The following is a 14,851-nucleotide window of genomic DNA, read 5'->3' on the forward strand; positions in this document are numbered from 1 at the left end:
TAGATGATTTAACACCTCTGAAGGAGAAATTAAGGTTCACTGGAATTAAGTTTATTTTATTCAGACTTGGTATACCAATTTACTCACATAGTTAAGACCTGAGACAACATTTAGTTCTTGTTAAATTAGTTGTGGGGGAGGTCCTTTCACTCTGGATTTTACAGTGCCTGGTTTTGCTGTATCTATTGCTTTGAATACAGAATATGTAACCCCTGCTGCCAAGAAGTTAGAAGTGTAATCCATTTAGACAAACTCGGGTAGTTGATACTTGATCCAAAAATCAGATTAACTTCTTAAGGAAGCAAACCTGAAACATATTCTTGGAGACCGTTTTACCAGTGTGACTCTCTGATGGCTATAGCTCAGGGTTACAAAAAGAACACCCTAGCCATGCAGTAGTGCATCAAGGAAAAAGAAAGTAGCACAGGTGCAAGGTCATGTCCTGTTCTGGAGTATACTGGATAACCCCACGGAAGCCAAGTGAACTTTTTATTAAAGAAGTGACTGATAAGAAGAGAAGCCATGTAGTATGGAATTGGAAACAAGTCCTAGAACCACATCTTAGGGACGTCTCTGATCATACTTCTTGTTTATCCAGTATTTTGACAACTGACAGAGAAATACTTTACAGACCAACAAAACTGGTCACACTTGCTTCTCTGCTATGGCATATTCTTAAAGAGTTAGTTAATTCCAGCAACAGAAGATAAATACTCTGTTACCAGTATTATCTGCTTATGAAGTTTTTTTTTTTTTTTTTTTTTTTTTTTAGTTTCTTAACCCCTATCCTGCTGGCAACTCCCCCTGAAATGGAATTATTTCCATTTTAAAGACAAAATGAGTTGAAAAGACTTGTAGGGATTGACTTCCCACTACAAACTTGTAGAGGCTAAAGCAGTAAACAGGGAGCCAGAATTCTATGGTCCATTCTTGGTTGTGCCATGGATGTGCTGTGTGCACACAGGCAAGTCATTTAGCCTCCCTATGCCTCGGTTTCCCCATCTTTAAATAGGAATAATGCTTGCATATTTTTGTTATGGGGCTTAAGTAGTGTTTGTAAAGCAATTAATAATCATATGAAAGGTGCTTCCTAAAAACAAATAATGGTTACTTTTATAAATATTTAAACGCGGGGTGGCCAACCTGAGCCTGAGAAGGAGCCAGAATTTACCAATGTACATTGCTAAAGAGCCACAGTAATACATCAGCAGCTTCTGCTCCCAGCGCCTCCCACCCACCAGCAGCCCCGCCAATCAGTGCCTCCCCCTCTCTCCCCGCACCTCCCAATCAGCTGTTCTGTGGCGTGCGGGAGGCTCTAGTCGGAAGGGGGGAGGAGCAAGCGCAGGGGAGGGGGCGGGAATGGGTGGAGTGGGGGCGGGGCCTGTGGCAGAGCCAGGGGTTGAGCAGTGAGCACCCCCTGGCACATTGGAAAGTTGGTGCCTGTAGCTCCAGCCCTGGAGTCAGTGCCTATATAAGGAGCCGCATGTGGCTCCAGAGCCACAAGTTGGCCACCCCGATTTAAACAGTCTTAAATTACTAATACACTTACATTTCAAAACCCTATAATTTTAAAAGTAGTTTTCATTCACTTACTTGCCAAGTTCTGAATTCAGTTTCTTTGGTATCTCCTGTTGGAGCTGATCCTATCGCAGCCACCTAAAACAATAGATAAAGAGATGTCAGATAGCTGTAACCAGTCAGCTTTTAGAGGATGAATAACAGTTAAATTCATGTAAAACTTTTCATACCGTGTTTTTATTTGTAACAAGTCAACATATATAATGTGTCTAATATTTAGCATATATATGGGCTTGTCTTCACTGCATTGTTAGCTTGAGCTATAAATCAAGTTTTGTAGCAACCCATTTCCCATCCACACACAAATCTCTAGTTCAAGAGATTTAAGATCCAGCTATCTGGCCTGTGGAAGAGGGGAGATTGAAACTCAAGTACTGCTGACACTAGATAGAGTGACTGTGCATCCCCATTGCATTACTGTGTAGGCTAAGTGTTGTTTTGCAGTCTGATCATTCACTCCAGCGAGGCTAGTTCAAGTGGAGTAAGTCGAGTTAACTGACAACTGTTGCAATGAAACTCATCATGCTGTACAAACCTCTAATCCTCAACTCTTCTCGGTGTTGTATTCTGTTACTGAAGAGTTCATGAACAGTTTATTTTTTAAAGCATGGTCTTCTAAGTGCTTTTTCAGCTTGGTTAGTGGCCATTTCCATATCCAGGAGACTGATTATTTTGTGAGAAAATGCATGTTCCATTTATATTGAACCTAACAATACATTATCTGAACATGGAATTTGGCATCATTAGCAGAATGCATATTGATAATAGTGAATTTAAGGCATTGCAGTGATTCAATAATTATCAAATTGATCAAAATAATGACCCTAAGGCCATGAAGGCATCCCTAATTAGGCTGAATAAAAAGTAACTGCTGGTAATTGTTACTACTTCACTACTGTAACCATTGCTTCCAAGGAAGGAGCTCTAAATGAGCAGTGGTTTTCTAGGCCGTGCCTCTCTAGGGAGAATCTCTTGCAGGTTTGATTCTATTTTACCCTTAAGGTTGCCTTAATGCCAATAAGGTATCAAAGTAAACTTTGCATTAGTGACTTTATTTATAGAACTTTTAGGCTCCCTAATGGGATTTCCTAGTGGAATTGTCTCTATTCAATACCCACCATAAGCAAGGGGTAAGTGTTACCTTTGCATGCACACATCAGAAAAGTACCTCCCCTCTGCTATCATAAATTCCCCTTGTAATCCATAATTCCCCCCCATAAATGTGTGCCATTTCCAAATTGCTAGCACAGCTGCCATGCCCCCTCCAATTTTCCTCATATTCCTCCATACTACCTCATCCCTCCCCCCCAATAGGTCTCCCCTACCCCATATCACAGTTCCTTCATCTTGAACCAATAAAATAGCCTTAATCCCAATTATAATTACCAATGTGTACTCCAGAACCTGTAATTTCTACATCTACCAAATTTACAACATGCATAGATCACCCGTTCACATAAGTTTTCCTAAACATTACAGGAAAACCACTGGCAACCGCTGTTTGCAATCTGACACCACAACATCGCTGTATAGAAGAGTACAGAACACAGTAATGTCTAACCAATACACATGGTCAGAGTTAAGGCTGCATGTCTGTTTATGATGAGGGTGGGCTGTGGTTGCAAGGGAGGTGTGGTGGAGGTTTAGAAGGGGAACAAATGAATGGAGTGCAGATGGAGTTTTAAATGATGTAACTGCTTGGACATCATACCTAATGTAAAAAGCAAAGAACTAACAACCTTAACTCTAAATAAGCACAATTTTGTGTATGGATACTGGTTTAAACTTACACGATTTAGCACTCTCAAATTGAAGCAATACTTAGATGTCACTTAGGGCCTGCCTACCTTGGGGACATTTTCTAAGTGGTTTAAAACTAGTTCTAGATACATTTGGATAAAAAAGAAGAGATCACTCAAAGAATACTAGACCTACATTCCACCTAACCCTGCCTCTTTTCCCCTCCTTATTCATGTATGCCTATTTTATTACTATTACCCCCACCCTAACATGTCTGTGTAGTGTTGTCTTACAACTTGTCAAAGCTGCAAGACCAAACTTTGTAATTCTATTAGCAACCCTGTGAAGCATGTGGTATTTGGAAACCTAGACAAGCTGTAGGTTATTTACAGTTTTGTGTTTTTCCATTATCTGTTTCCTTATGAAAAACCAATAAAAAAAAAAAATAAAAAAACCACCTGATTCAGCTACCCAGATCTCAAAGCTGGTTAGAATTGTTGTGTAGACCTTTTTATACTGAATTGGCTTTGAGACCCCTAGGTTCAGTAAAAACGTGATGCTGCCTTAAACCGCCCCTCCTAAAACTAGGGTGACCAGACAGCAAGTGTGAAAAATCGGGACGGGGGTCAGGGGTAATAGGAGCCTATATAAGAAAAAGACCCAAAAATCGGGACTGTCCCTATAAAATCGGGACATCTGATCACCCTACCTAAAACTGGGTCTACACTAACAGATTTTCAGAACCACATGGGAATTGGATGTCCAAATCTCCTATTGAAATTAATGGGAATTGGGCATCCTAGAGAGCTTTAAAAAAATCTCAGCCTATGCCCCTAACTGATTTTTAAATGAGTTTAGCTGAGCTAATTGCAAGTCAGGCCCTCAAGGGAAGACTGAATTTCTTTGTTTTGGTTACTCGGAGTCCAACCATTAAATGGTGCTGGGTTGTAGGGGACAAGGGGTTGGGATTTGTTTTAAGGTTTTTTGGCCTCTCAGAAGAAAATCCTTTTTTATTTAGTAGGCAACCATTCCCCTGCCCCATATTTCTAATTGTTATGTATTGTTTGTATTACAATAGTATCAAGAGACTTCAGCCAGGATCAAGGCCCCACTATACTAAGTGCAGCAAACAAAGTGCAGAACCTGCCCCAAGGTATTTACATAAGCAGAAAGAAATAGGGATCCAATTTATCTCTGACATTGCGCCAGCATCACTTGTATGGTCTGTGAAGCTGTGCATAGGCCTGAAACTAGCTTTTAGGGATATTAGTTGTTTTTGCTGTATTTACAAAAGTGGGCTTTATGGGCCTGAATTACTGGACAGGATCTTTGATCGCTATACTTAAACATACTTATTTTAATTAAGTCAAGAAGTTTTTTAATTCCGATGGTCTGGATTGTGTGAATTTTCTTTACTTGTCTTCCATCGTGGCTCTGGGGGAAGGCTTTATGCAGAGTTACTTTTCACAGCACTTCAGTCTCCAGGTGCCTCTCATCAAATCATTCTCACTGCCAACTCTGTACTCACAACCCAAATGCAGACCTCACATGAGGGGAGGGAAAGGGGGAGGGAAAATGACTGAGAAATGCCTGCTTACACCAACCCATCTAGACTATGACAGTTGAGTCCTTAGCAAGTCATTTATCTGATTTGATAAGCAGTGTGATTTTAAAACAGGAAAATGTGGATACACTTACATAATCTGACAACACTGCTCATGCTCTTAATGCTGTTCCGAATTGTTCACATGATACAAATAGCAGAGATTGAATAGCAACTGTGCACAGCCACTAATGATTCCAAAGCAGCTGCTGTCAACAGTCACACAGAATGTCCTAGCAAGTGGTCCCTCTGGATTGTACCTGTCCTTCTTAGTCAGTTCCCAGGATGGTGTTTCTACATCTCTCTGGGGACACTTACACTGAGGTGCCAATGGACATGCATTACCTTTTGATCATATCATGGAAGTTGCTCCTTTAATGACAACTGAGTGCAACCTACTACTTGGGCAAGGAATTTTGCAGCTTCCTCATCAATGACACATGTGGATGGGAATTTAAACTATCTGAGCAGAGGAGGAAAACAGCTAGGCCTACAGAGGGGTTCCAAACACTTTCCTCAGTGCAAGTTGTGAACCCAGGGTTAATAAAGTGTCTGTTCTTGGAATGGTATTTGGTTTCCCACTTGTGATTTTTCTGAAGTCCACTGTAATAAGATAGGTTATGAACTGCCCCCTCCAAACATAGTCTCTGGGACACTGTAGGAGACTGAACACTTCATTTCTCAGTGTTTATTTGGAAAAGCCTGGGGTGGTGGTCAGGGCCAGATTAAGGCAATCCAGAAGGGTCTTTCACACCATGAAATGCCCCCATGGCTCCACCTCCACTTGGAATGCCCACAACCTCCCAGAAAGGCAGAGATAGCACGATGGGGCCTCCTCTCTCCCTTGGAGAAATGGGGTAACAGGAGAGTAGCTTCCAAATACCCCAGCAGCTGTGGTGTAAGTATCTGCATGGGTAGGCTGTCCTGCTACACTGTCCTCCTGCTGCACAAAGTCCTGGGCTGGGGTGGTGTTGGTGGAACCTCCTGCTGCAGTGGGTCATGGAGTTAACTTACCCGAAGATGGTCCTGTTCATCTCTCTCAGTGCTGTTGTTTCATGCTATCTAGAACCATGCATCAGTTACATTTGGGTCACCTTTTCAAGCTTTTCTTCACAACCATGAGGGGTAGAGGTTAGGTTTCATTTTTCAAAATGAAAGCTAAGATTCTCATGTGATCACCTAATTCCAGGAGCTGACACCCTACACATGGGTCTATAGTTCTAATGTCTTATTCTGACCCTCGTAGTGATGGGGAATTACCGTCAGCTTCACTGGGCAAAGGGGTGGTGGTCATCAGATACATAGTGGCACTGTACCGAGGGTTCCTAAGCAACAGAGGGAGCCTGAGAAAGTGGGGAAATTGACAAGTGGGAGAAAGTGTGGCGAACTGGGGCAAGTGGAGGCAGCAGGTTGCCAAGGCCAAGCTTATGAGACATCAGCACGCAGAAAATGAGCAAGGGATTGAGAAGTGTGCTGGCCAGGAGAAAGTACAGCTGACCAAGGGAAGAGAGTAGCTTACAGAAGAGGAGTTGACTGGGGTGGAGTTGCACTGTGCCTGCTGTTATGAGAGTAACAGGAGGGGTACTGGAGTACTGCAAACTTGTGGGGACAATAGGTCATTAGATCTAGCCTTCTGATATTCCCAGTAAGGAATTCACCAGCATAAACTCTATTACTTGGGTCCAGCTAACTCATACACAGACTTGCTGGATTACCTTTGACGTCACTTGGTTAGGTTGCTATACTAATAAAGGTAATGAGGTAACCCCAAAATAGCACAGCTCCATTGAAGTTGCTCTTTTACGACAATGAGCTAATGTAGAGGAATACTGTGTGCCAGTGTTTAAATTCGCATTCATTTTCCAGCAGAAGCCAAAGGCTTTTAAATGAAAACTGATTACTTATATCTGTGTACCATATGCAAAGTGTTTGGCGTTAGTAAAGCTTTCTACAGAGCAAGTGGAGTGATCACACATGGATTTCAAGGGATAGCTCTGCCTCAGTAATGCATGTTGTGTAATCAATGCTGTAACTCAATTCCTAGGCCAGGGTTGACTGTGATAGAGAAGTGTTAATGGGATATATCCTGGACATTTTTTGCAGTGGCAGCAACAGCCCTTGGTAAACATTCAATTGCATTTTTAAAACTGCTCACCTCTGAATCTTTGATGTGACTAGTTATCTGGGTGCCTGTGCAAGAAAGACACACACATCCAATGCATATTGGTGAAAAAATGAACAAAAAATAAGCCATCTTTCAGATCAATGAATTGTGGGGGCTGAAACTAGGGGTGCTGTCAAACCCCCTGGCTTGAAGTGGTTTCCAATATATCCAGGGTTTACAGTTTGGTCCAATGTTTCTCAGCTCCCCCACTATAAAAATTGTTCCAGCAGCCCTGCAAGTGAACTGGAGTAGGATGACAGCAAGTCAATCAGATTGGGATCAGTGACCTACCCACAAACCATAAAACATGACTTGTGAAAAAACCAACCCTCATTGCCACTGAGTCTCCAATCAGGGCAGGATGTCAGAATGATTATCTTCCTCTCTGTAAGAATGCTGAGTGGTGTGGAGGCCCATCAAATTAGCCCATAAAACATTTCATAGGACAGGTCTACACTAGAAACTTGCTAGTATGATAGTGTCGGGGGCTGTTGGGGGGGTTTTTGGTTGTTGGTTTTTTAACGTTATAAAGCTTTTGTTGATATGCCTCCGCACTATCACTTACTTTGTTTAGGGAACTTGTATAAGCTATACAATTAAAAAAAAAAAAAAAAAAAAAAAAAAAGCATCTTTCTGCTGGTAGAAACTGTCTATATTAGCTACACCAGCAAATCTTTTCTAGTGTAGACTAAGCCTTAGTCTCCATAAACTGCAAACAGAGAAATTATTGGAGATGCATTCTAATGGTACTTGCTATTGCTGACCTAGTACATCATGACACCACCACTATAAACTGTTTTTCAGGGTTGCAAGAAAATGCAGCCTAGTGCATGCCAATAACTAAGGACATAATATACACCAAGGATCGGCAATGTTTGGCACGCGGCTCGCCAGGGTAAGCACCCTGGCGGGCCAGGCCAGTTTATTGACCTGCTGACGCAGCAGATTCGGCCGATCGCGGCCCCCACTGACCGCGGTTCGCCGTCCCGGGCCAACGGGGGCAGCAGGAAGCAGCGCGGGCGAGCGATGTGCTGGCTGCGGCTTCTCGCCGTCCCCATTGGCCCGGGACGGCGAACCGCAGCCAGTGGGGGCCGCGATCAGCTGAACCTGCCGCGTCAGCAAGTAAATAAACTGGCCCAGCCCGCCAGGGTGCTTACCCTGGCGAGCCGCGTGCCAAACGTTGCCGACCCCTGATATACACATTAACATTGTGACCCACCCACACGACACAGATTGGCAAAAGAGTTATGAAGTATAACATCTTCAAAGGACCCATTATTGTTTAGTAGGGGGAAGAGGTTACTTCTTTAAAATGACTTAATATAGATTTACATTTTAAACCTCAAAAGGACACCAACCAAACAAAATATCACCTTCCTAATCCAAAAATATGTTAATTTAAAAAAAAATGTAAAAAGCTGATCCTGCTAGGATATTTTAAATAAACATTGATATCCATAGCTAATGTCCATATTTAACCAAATAAGAGACTTAGCTATACATTTAAAAAAGAGGGGTTGGGATAGAAAGATAAGATAAACGAGAAACATGTTATATATAACAACATGCATGAATGTTCCTAATAATACTGAAGAGTCCACTATATAGTTCAATTATCCATCAGTCCGGAAGAAGACTGTTAGGTAATCACACGCACCAACACTCAGTGCCACAGATAAACTGGTGTCTAAGTGCTCCCTATACATACAGAGGACTAAGCAAGCAAAATGTACTTATAGATACAATAAATGTAATTTACTTTGCTTTCCAATCTATTCTTTAATATATAATATGTGTTTGTGCTCGCATATAAGAGAGAGAGAGAAGTTTCAAGAGTTCAACTTCACACAGTCAGTCCCAGTTATAGTATGCTGAGGAGTTATTACCTTAGTGTGGGAGAAAGAGAATGTTAGCCTTTCTATGAAGGGATTTCGCTCTTATGTACTTATAGTGCCCTATCACCATAGTCTCTGCAGTGCTCACAGTCTTTACAGTATTTATCCTCACAACACCCCCATAAAGAAAGGAAATGTTATTAGCCCCATTTTACAGAAAAACTGAGGCACAAAAAGACTAAAAGACACTGATTTTTAGAGGCACTTAGGCACTGCTCCAGTCTGCGTTGCAAGGCCTAACTGACAGAGGGTATGTTTACAGCAAGTCTCAAACCCCAGGACCAACAGATTCAAACTCATGTTATGGTGCTAAAAATAGGTATGTACAGGTTCAGGCTGAGGCTCTTACATGCCTAAATATCTTTAAAAATCTGGACCTAAATGACTTTCCCAGGGACAAACAAAAAGCGTGTGGCAGAGCGGGGAATTGAACTGGGGTCTCCCATAACCTGGCTAGTGTTTTAACCATTTGGAACATCCTTCCTCTAAGAGTGTTAACTAGAGCTGGTTGAAAACTTGTGGAATTTTTAGATTGGGAAAATGGGGGTGAATTTTTCACAAGAACATTTGAGACAAGTTTCATTTTTCAACCAGCTCTAGTTGTAAGACTGTAATGCACTCCCTTTGAGACTGTTTTTCCGCTCCCCTCAATCAGTATGGTATCTCCCTCTCCTTCAGAAGTTGCCTCCCACCCCAAGACTAACAATTAGGCAGCATTCTCAGAGACTGAGAGGGAGTGCAAAAGAGCAGTGCAGACCGCATTGTTGTCCACACCCAAGGAAGTTTAACAGCATTACCCAACAATGCCAGTCAGAGCAGAGTTCTGCATTACAGCATTCTCACACACAACTCCATTGACTTCTGTGGAGTTACACCAAGGATGAATTTAGTCCTAGAGGTTGAACAAAACAGTCTGACAAAAGATTATTCAACATCTCCCTCTAGTCACCACCTATAGCATGACATCCTATTGCAGACTAGAATTTCTGTATTTTTTTTATCTTCAAATTTGACAACCCAAAGCCATTTTAAGAAGCCGAGTTAGTGTAAACTGAAGTGAAATTATATCTGCTTAATTTTACCTGCCACATTAGATTGAGTACAGATTACAGTAGATTGTGTTGTACTGAACTGTTTTTAAACTCCCAGCTGAGTCTCTTAAAACAAAAACCCCTGCCTGTATCTCATGAGGCTAGAATATTGACTATTTAGATTTTTTCCCATACCTTTGGAGCTTTTCAAAATGAATATTGAAGTCATATGGCTCCAATTGCCAGAGAAAACCCTCAAGTAACCTTTCAAACACCCCCCCCCCAGATTACTAATCCATAACCCCCCCCCCCCCCGCAAAATGCTGGGCATACTGCAAAGCCCACAAATTTTATAAATCCGGGCTCTCGTGGACACTTTGAAGCACTTACAAACGTCACACACACTTGTACAGCACCACTGAGAAGCCGCCACTTCTAGGGGAAAGGGTGGTAAACAGGTGACAACAATCCAGAGATCTCTTACAGAAAATGCAAATATCAGAGGGGAAGCCGTGTTAGTCTGGATCTGTAAAAGCAGCATTCACCCACGAAAGCTCATGCTCCAATACGTCTGTTAGTCTATAAGGTGTCACAGGACTCTTTGCTGCTTTTACAGAAAATGCAAAGGGATCTTTAATGGCCTAAGACCTACTTCATTATTGGTTCTTTTGGCGGAAACACCGATGGGGCGGGTGCAGCGAAGCAGCTGGTTACCGGGTTAGGGAGCCGGTGGAAAACAGGGACTGCCACCGCTTTCAGAAATGCGAGATCACCTCGACCCCGCGCCATTGGGACAGCGAAGGAGGAGATACATCCCCTCGCCCCGCGACCAAACACCTCCACTGCCCAACCCCAGAATAAGTCAGACCCCTGTGCACGTGCATTCAGCCCAGGGGCTGTGCCCGATAGCCGGCCTGCGGGCACACGCGGCGTGGCGCTGCTCTCCAGTCGGGTGGGGAGTTTGCACCCCAAGGGCTGGGAGCGGCCGGCCCCTTTAAATCTCGGGGCGGGGCGGGCTCTGAGCGCCCCTTTCCGCCACGCCACGCCACGCCGTCTCCCTAGCGATTAGAACGCACAACAGTTGGCGTCACAAGGACCCGGGAAGGGGCGCCCCCGCGTGTTAAAGGGGCCGCAGCCCCGCAGGTAGCAGCGCACCATGGAGGGAGCCGGCAGTGCGGGGCGGGAGCGTGATGGGTGCGCCGAGCCCGGCGAGCAGCCAGCCTCGCGGGGAACAGGGAAGGGTACGTGGGCCCCGGGTCACGGGGATGATGTGGCCCAGCGTGACACTTCTCACTGGGACTGCCGGCGGGTTGTGTCTGGAGGTGGCCGTAGCGGAATTAGGGCGCTGGTCTCTGGGGCAGGCGTCACAAGCCAACAGGGCTTCCCAGCAGAAGCAGATTTTTAAAGGCGTTTAGTTACAGCTGCTCCTTGAGCTACTCTAGATCCAGTAACCTCTGCGCTTGACAACCCCGCCTGACGCAGTGTGGATTCCCTTGTTGAACCGGCAGAGGGGAGATTCGCTTTTCCCATTTTCTAGCTGCATCTCCCCTTTACCAACATCATCTCACTTGTAAGACTGAGACAGTTTCCCTTTGTTTACACCCTAGTCTCATAAAGAGCCTGGCTCATTCTTTCAGCTGCATCAGTTAGGCGGAAATGTAGCCGTGGGTGCCATCAGCCCACTGCAGCAATATCTCCTCATTAACACTTCCAATAGTCATAGAGACAGTGATATTTACAAAAAAAAACTCAGAGTACCCTGGCTCACAGAGAGTCCTGTGGCTGGAAGAGCGGTTTTGTAAAACTACCCCTTAGGACTTTCCCCAAAGATCCCTACTAGCAACTGCAGCGGTGCCAGGAAAACCTCATGGTCACAAGTTTCGAGGATTTTGAGAATTTAAGAGAGCACCGTGGATATTCAGTCTTTATCCATTGCTAGGAAAGCCACAGAAACAAGTGCAGAGAGTTGTAGATTTGGGCCTGTTACAGCATCAGCTGCCTCCTGAGCACCCCCTTGTGGTCAGGGGTGACTGTCACACCCTGTCTCTGCTTCCCTGTTTGGTTATCTCAATAACTTACAGAAAGACTTTTCTCTGTTCAGTAACTAGCTTAGGGACTAGTTTTATTGGCATAAAAATAAACACAAAAAAATCTTATCCTGGACACAGCCCTCCTCCCTGAGTATAGTCTCAAAACTCCTCTGGTTTCTCAGGATCTTCCCTGTAGGAGCCTTACTTCCAGGCCTTCCTGCTTAGGCCTTGGCTACACTTACCTGCTAGTTCGGCGGCTGGCAATCGAACTTCTGGGTTCGACTTATCGCGTCTAGTCTGGACGCGATAAGTCGAACCCGGAAGTGCTCACCGTCGACTGCGGTACTCCAGCTCGGCGAGAGGAGTACCGCGGAGTCGACGGGGGAGCCTGCCTGCCGAGTGTGGACCAAGGTAAGTTCGAACTAAGGTACTTCGAACTTCAGCTACGTTATTCACGTAGCTGAAGTTGCGTACCTTAGTTCGAATTAGGGGGGTAGTGTAGACCTGGCCTTAGAAACTTATCTGGTGTCTCAGCATCTTCCCTACTTTAGCAGGCCACTCTCAGCCCAGCCTAGCTGAAGCAACTCCTCTAGTTTGAGGGTCTGTCCCTGCAGGTTCTCTATAGCTTGCTCTGGCTTTCTGGTCCAAACACTTCCCCTTGGTCAACGGTATCCTGCATACTGATTTATACCTGCCTCTGGAGATTTCCATTACTTGCTTCTGAAGAAGTGAGGTTCTTACCCACGAAAGCTTATGCTCCCAATACTTCTGTTAGTCTCAAAGGTGCCACAGGACCCTCTGTTGCTTTTTACAGATTCAGACTAACACAGCTACCCCTCTGATACCAGTATCCTGCAGAAGCCTTCAACTCATTACAGCCTCTATCAGAGAGTCCTCGCTCCTCTGGCTCTTTACAGAGACCAGTTCCCCTCTGTCATACCCAATCAAGAGACTGTTAATGAGGCATAGGTGGGCTGGAGTAGTGTCCTCTTAAAAGGGCCCAGTCCAGTCTGTAACAGGGTCTAAAGTGTGATAGACTAAGATAATGAAATATGAGAACTGCAGAAAGTACCGGAGTTGCCCTGCCACCTCCTTTTCAATTATCTCCCCAAACAGAAAAATGAGATACAAGTCAATGGTTAGCAAAAGCCTCCTTAAGGACTCCTGGCACTCTGTATTCCTCTCCTTGTAGGAAAATGACAGTCTCAACCAACAAGCCCAGTACTTCCCATAGGCCTTCTGCCCAGCCAAGAAGAATGTGTACAGGTTGTGACCCAAAGCAAACCCTCGTCATCTGAAACTCAAGAAGAAAGCACTCAGCATTTGTCCCCTCAAGACACCACTCCGTCGCCACAGAAGCAGACCTCTCAGTCCAGAGCCAAGCTGTTACCTGCAAAGTAATTTGAAATTCCTTCACGGAGAAGAAAATCCTAACTCTGTAACTGAGTGGTGGCAGCTGAGATTAACAATATTATCATCTATCCTGATCAGTCCTGCTGTGTGATACTGTTGATGCCAGGGTGGAGAAAAATAAATGTTTTGCTTTTTGCACAGCAAAATCTTGGCACAAGATTTCTGCCACTGGTGCTCTAGCCATTTCCTCATTTGTTTTATCACTTATGACATCATCTAGAGGGGGAGCTGGTTGGAAATTTCACTTGTGATGAAATGTTCTGAGCACCTCTAGAGTATAGCATGGTGACTGGAGAGTGAATTGGGAGAAAGCACATGTTGGGGCCACGCTGTTGATAGCTGAAGCCAAAGAGTTATAAGAACCTGGCTTCTTGGCAAAACTTTGTCCCTCCGAGTCCTTTACATGGAGTAGCCTTTCCATTTACTGCTGTGGGGACAATAAAAATAATGGGAGACGCTGTATATACAGCCTTAATACCTTACCTTAAAATTCTTTACCTTTCCTCTAGTCCAGCTCACATACTAGGGGGGTTACGCTTGCATGTTCGGATGCATATCTTGCAGTCCAACTAGTCTGTATATATTTGTATTCAACAGATGCCAAGGAAAATAGAAAAGAAACTTCATCTTCATCCTACGAGGGACGAAGCAGGTAAGCAAATGGAAATATAACTTTGATTTGCTTTATTCTGGGCTGAGCAGTGTTATGCAGTTGCCATACATGATCTTAGAGCTAGCAATACAATATTCAGCCCAATATTCTACTTGGGAATCTTCTTTGCTTTCACTGTCTTCCCTCATCTCCCACCCATCCTTACTTATATCACCTTAGAAACATTGGGTATTTATGCGGTACTCCAGTGGGTCATCTAGTCCATCATTCCTTGCATCATGGCAATATTGAGGTTTTTCCCCCAAACCATCCTTGATAGGAAGATGTCTAGCATCTAATGTAGCCAAGATGATTTTGTAACCTATGTTGTACCTACCAAATGGCCTGTATAACTTTCTTAGCATAGCACTTTACATCTAGTATGACTTGTTCTGTCCTCATTGAGTATCTCCTTATCTTTAGTTACTGTCCTCCTCCCTCCAGTTCCCCACTCCCAGATTGAATAAACATAGCTGTATCCATTTTTCCTACGTTCGCCTTATTTCAGTCTTCATGCTTATTCAGTCCTTGAACCTCTGCTGAGAGGATCAGCAGAGGTGCCAGTGGAGGAGGAGGGACTGTATGAATATGTCTACTAGGAACTAGACAGAGTACAGTAATGTTCTTCCTAATGTGGCATTTTCTTTGTGCAAGGAGAGGGAAATTGAATTCCTTTAGACTGAGATAAGGCCATCTATTATAAACAGTGGTCATTAGTGAGACAATAATGCTATGCAGAGATGTG

The 14,851-nt window shown here is 44.0% G+C and overlaps 1 protein-coding gene and 1 long non-coding RNA gene across 6 annotated transcripts in view; one reads left to right on the forward strand and one right to left on the reverse strand.

The window, feature by feature from the left end:
* Positions 1–11,003, reverse strand: part of LOC103305868 (uncharacterized) — a 22,762-nt gene extending 11,759 nt beyond the window's left edge. For 2 of the 5 annotated variants that reach the window (XR_010590350.1, XR_010590349.1), the window contains exons 1-2: positions 10,664–10,802; positions 1,594–1,656 (exon numbers count right to left, since the gene is read on the reverse strand). This is a non-coding gene — a long non-coding RNA (uncharacterized LOC103305868). Of the gene's footprint in view, positions 1–1,593; positions 1,657–10,663 lie in introns of all 5 variants that reach the window. The other 3 variants (XR_010590351.1, XR_010590352.1, XR_006175255.2) reach the window with 3 other exon arrangements.
* Positions 11,004–11,039: 36 nt separating this feature from the next.
* ERICH6 (glutamate rich 6) overlaps positions 11,040–14,851 on the forward strand; it is a 35,892-nt gene continuing 32,080 nt past the window's right edge. The window contains exons 1-2 of the mRNA XM_005286919.3: positions 11,040–11,252; positions 14,052–14,106. Of these exons, the coding sequence (XP_005286976.2) occupies positions 11,168–11,252; positions 14,052–14,106 (140 nt within the window). The 5' untranslated portion in view covers positions 11,040–11,167. The remainder of the gene's footprint in view (positions 11,253–14,051; positions 14,107–14,851) is intronic.

Source organism: Chrysemys picta, chromosome 9, assembly GCF_011386835.1.
Source record: "Chrysemys picta bellii isolate R12L10 chromosome 9, ASM1138683v2, whole genome shotgun sequence".
NCBI lineage: Eukaryota > Metazoa > Chordata > Testudines > Emydidae > Chrysemys > Chrysemys picta.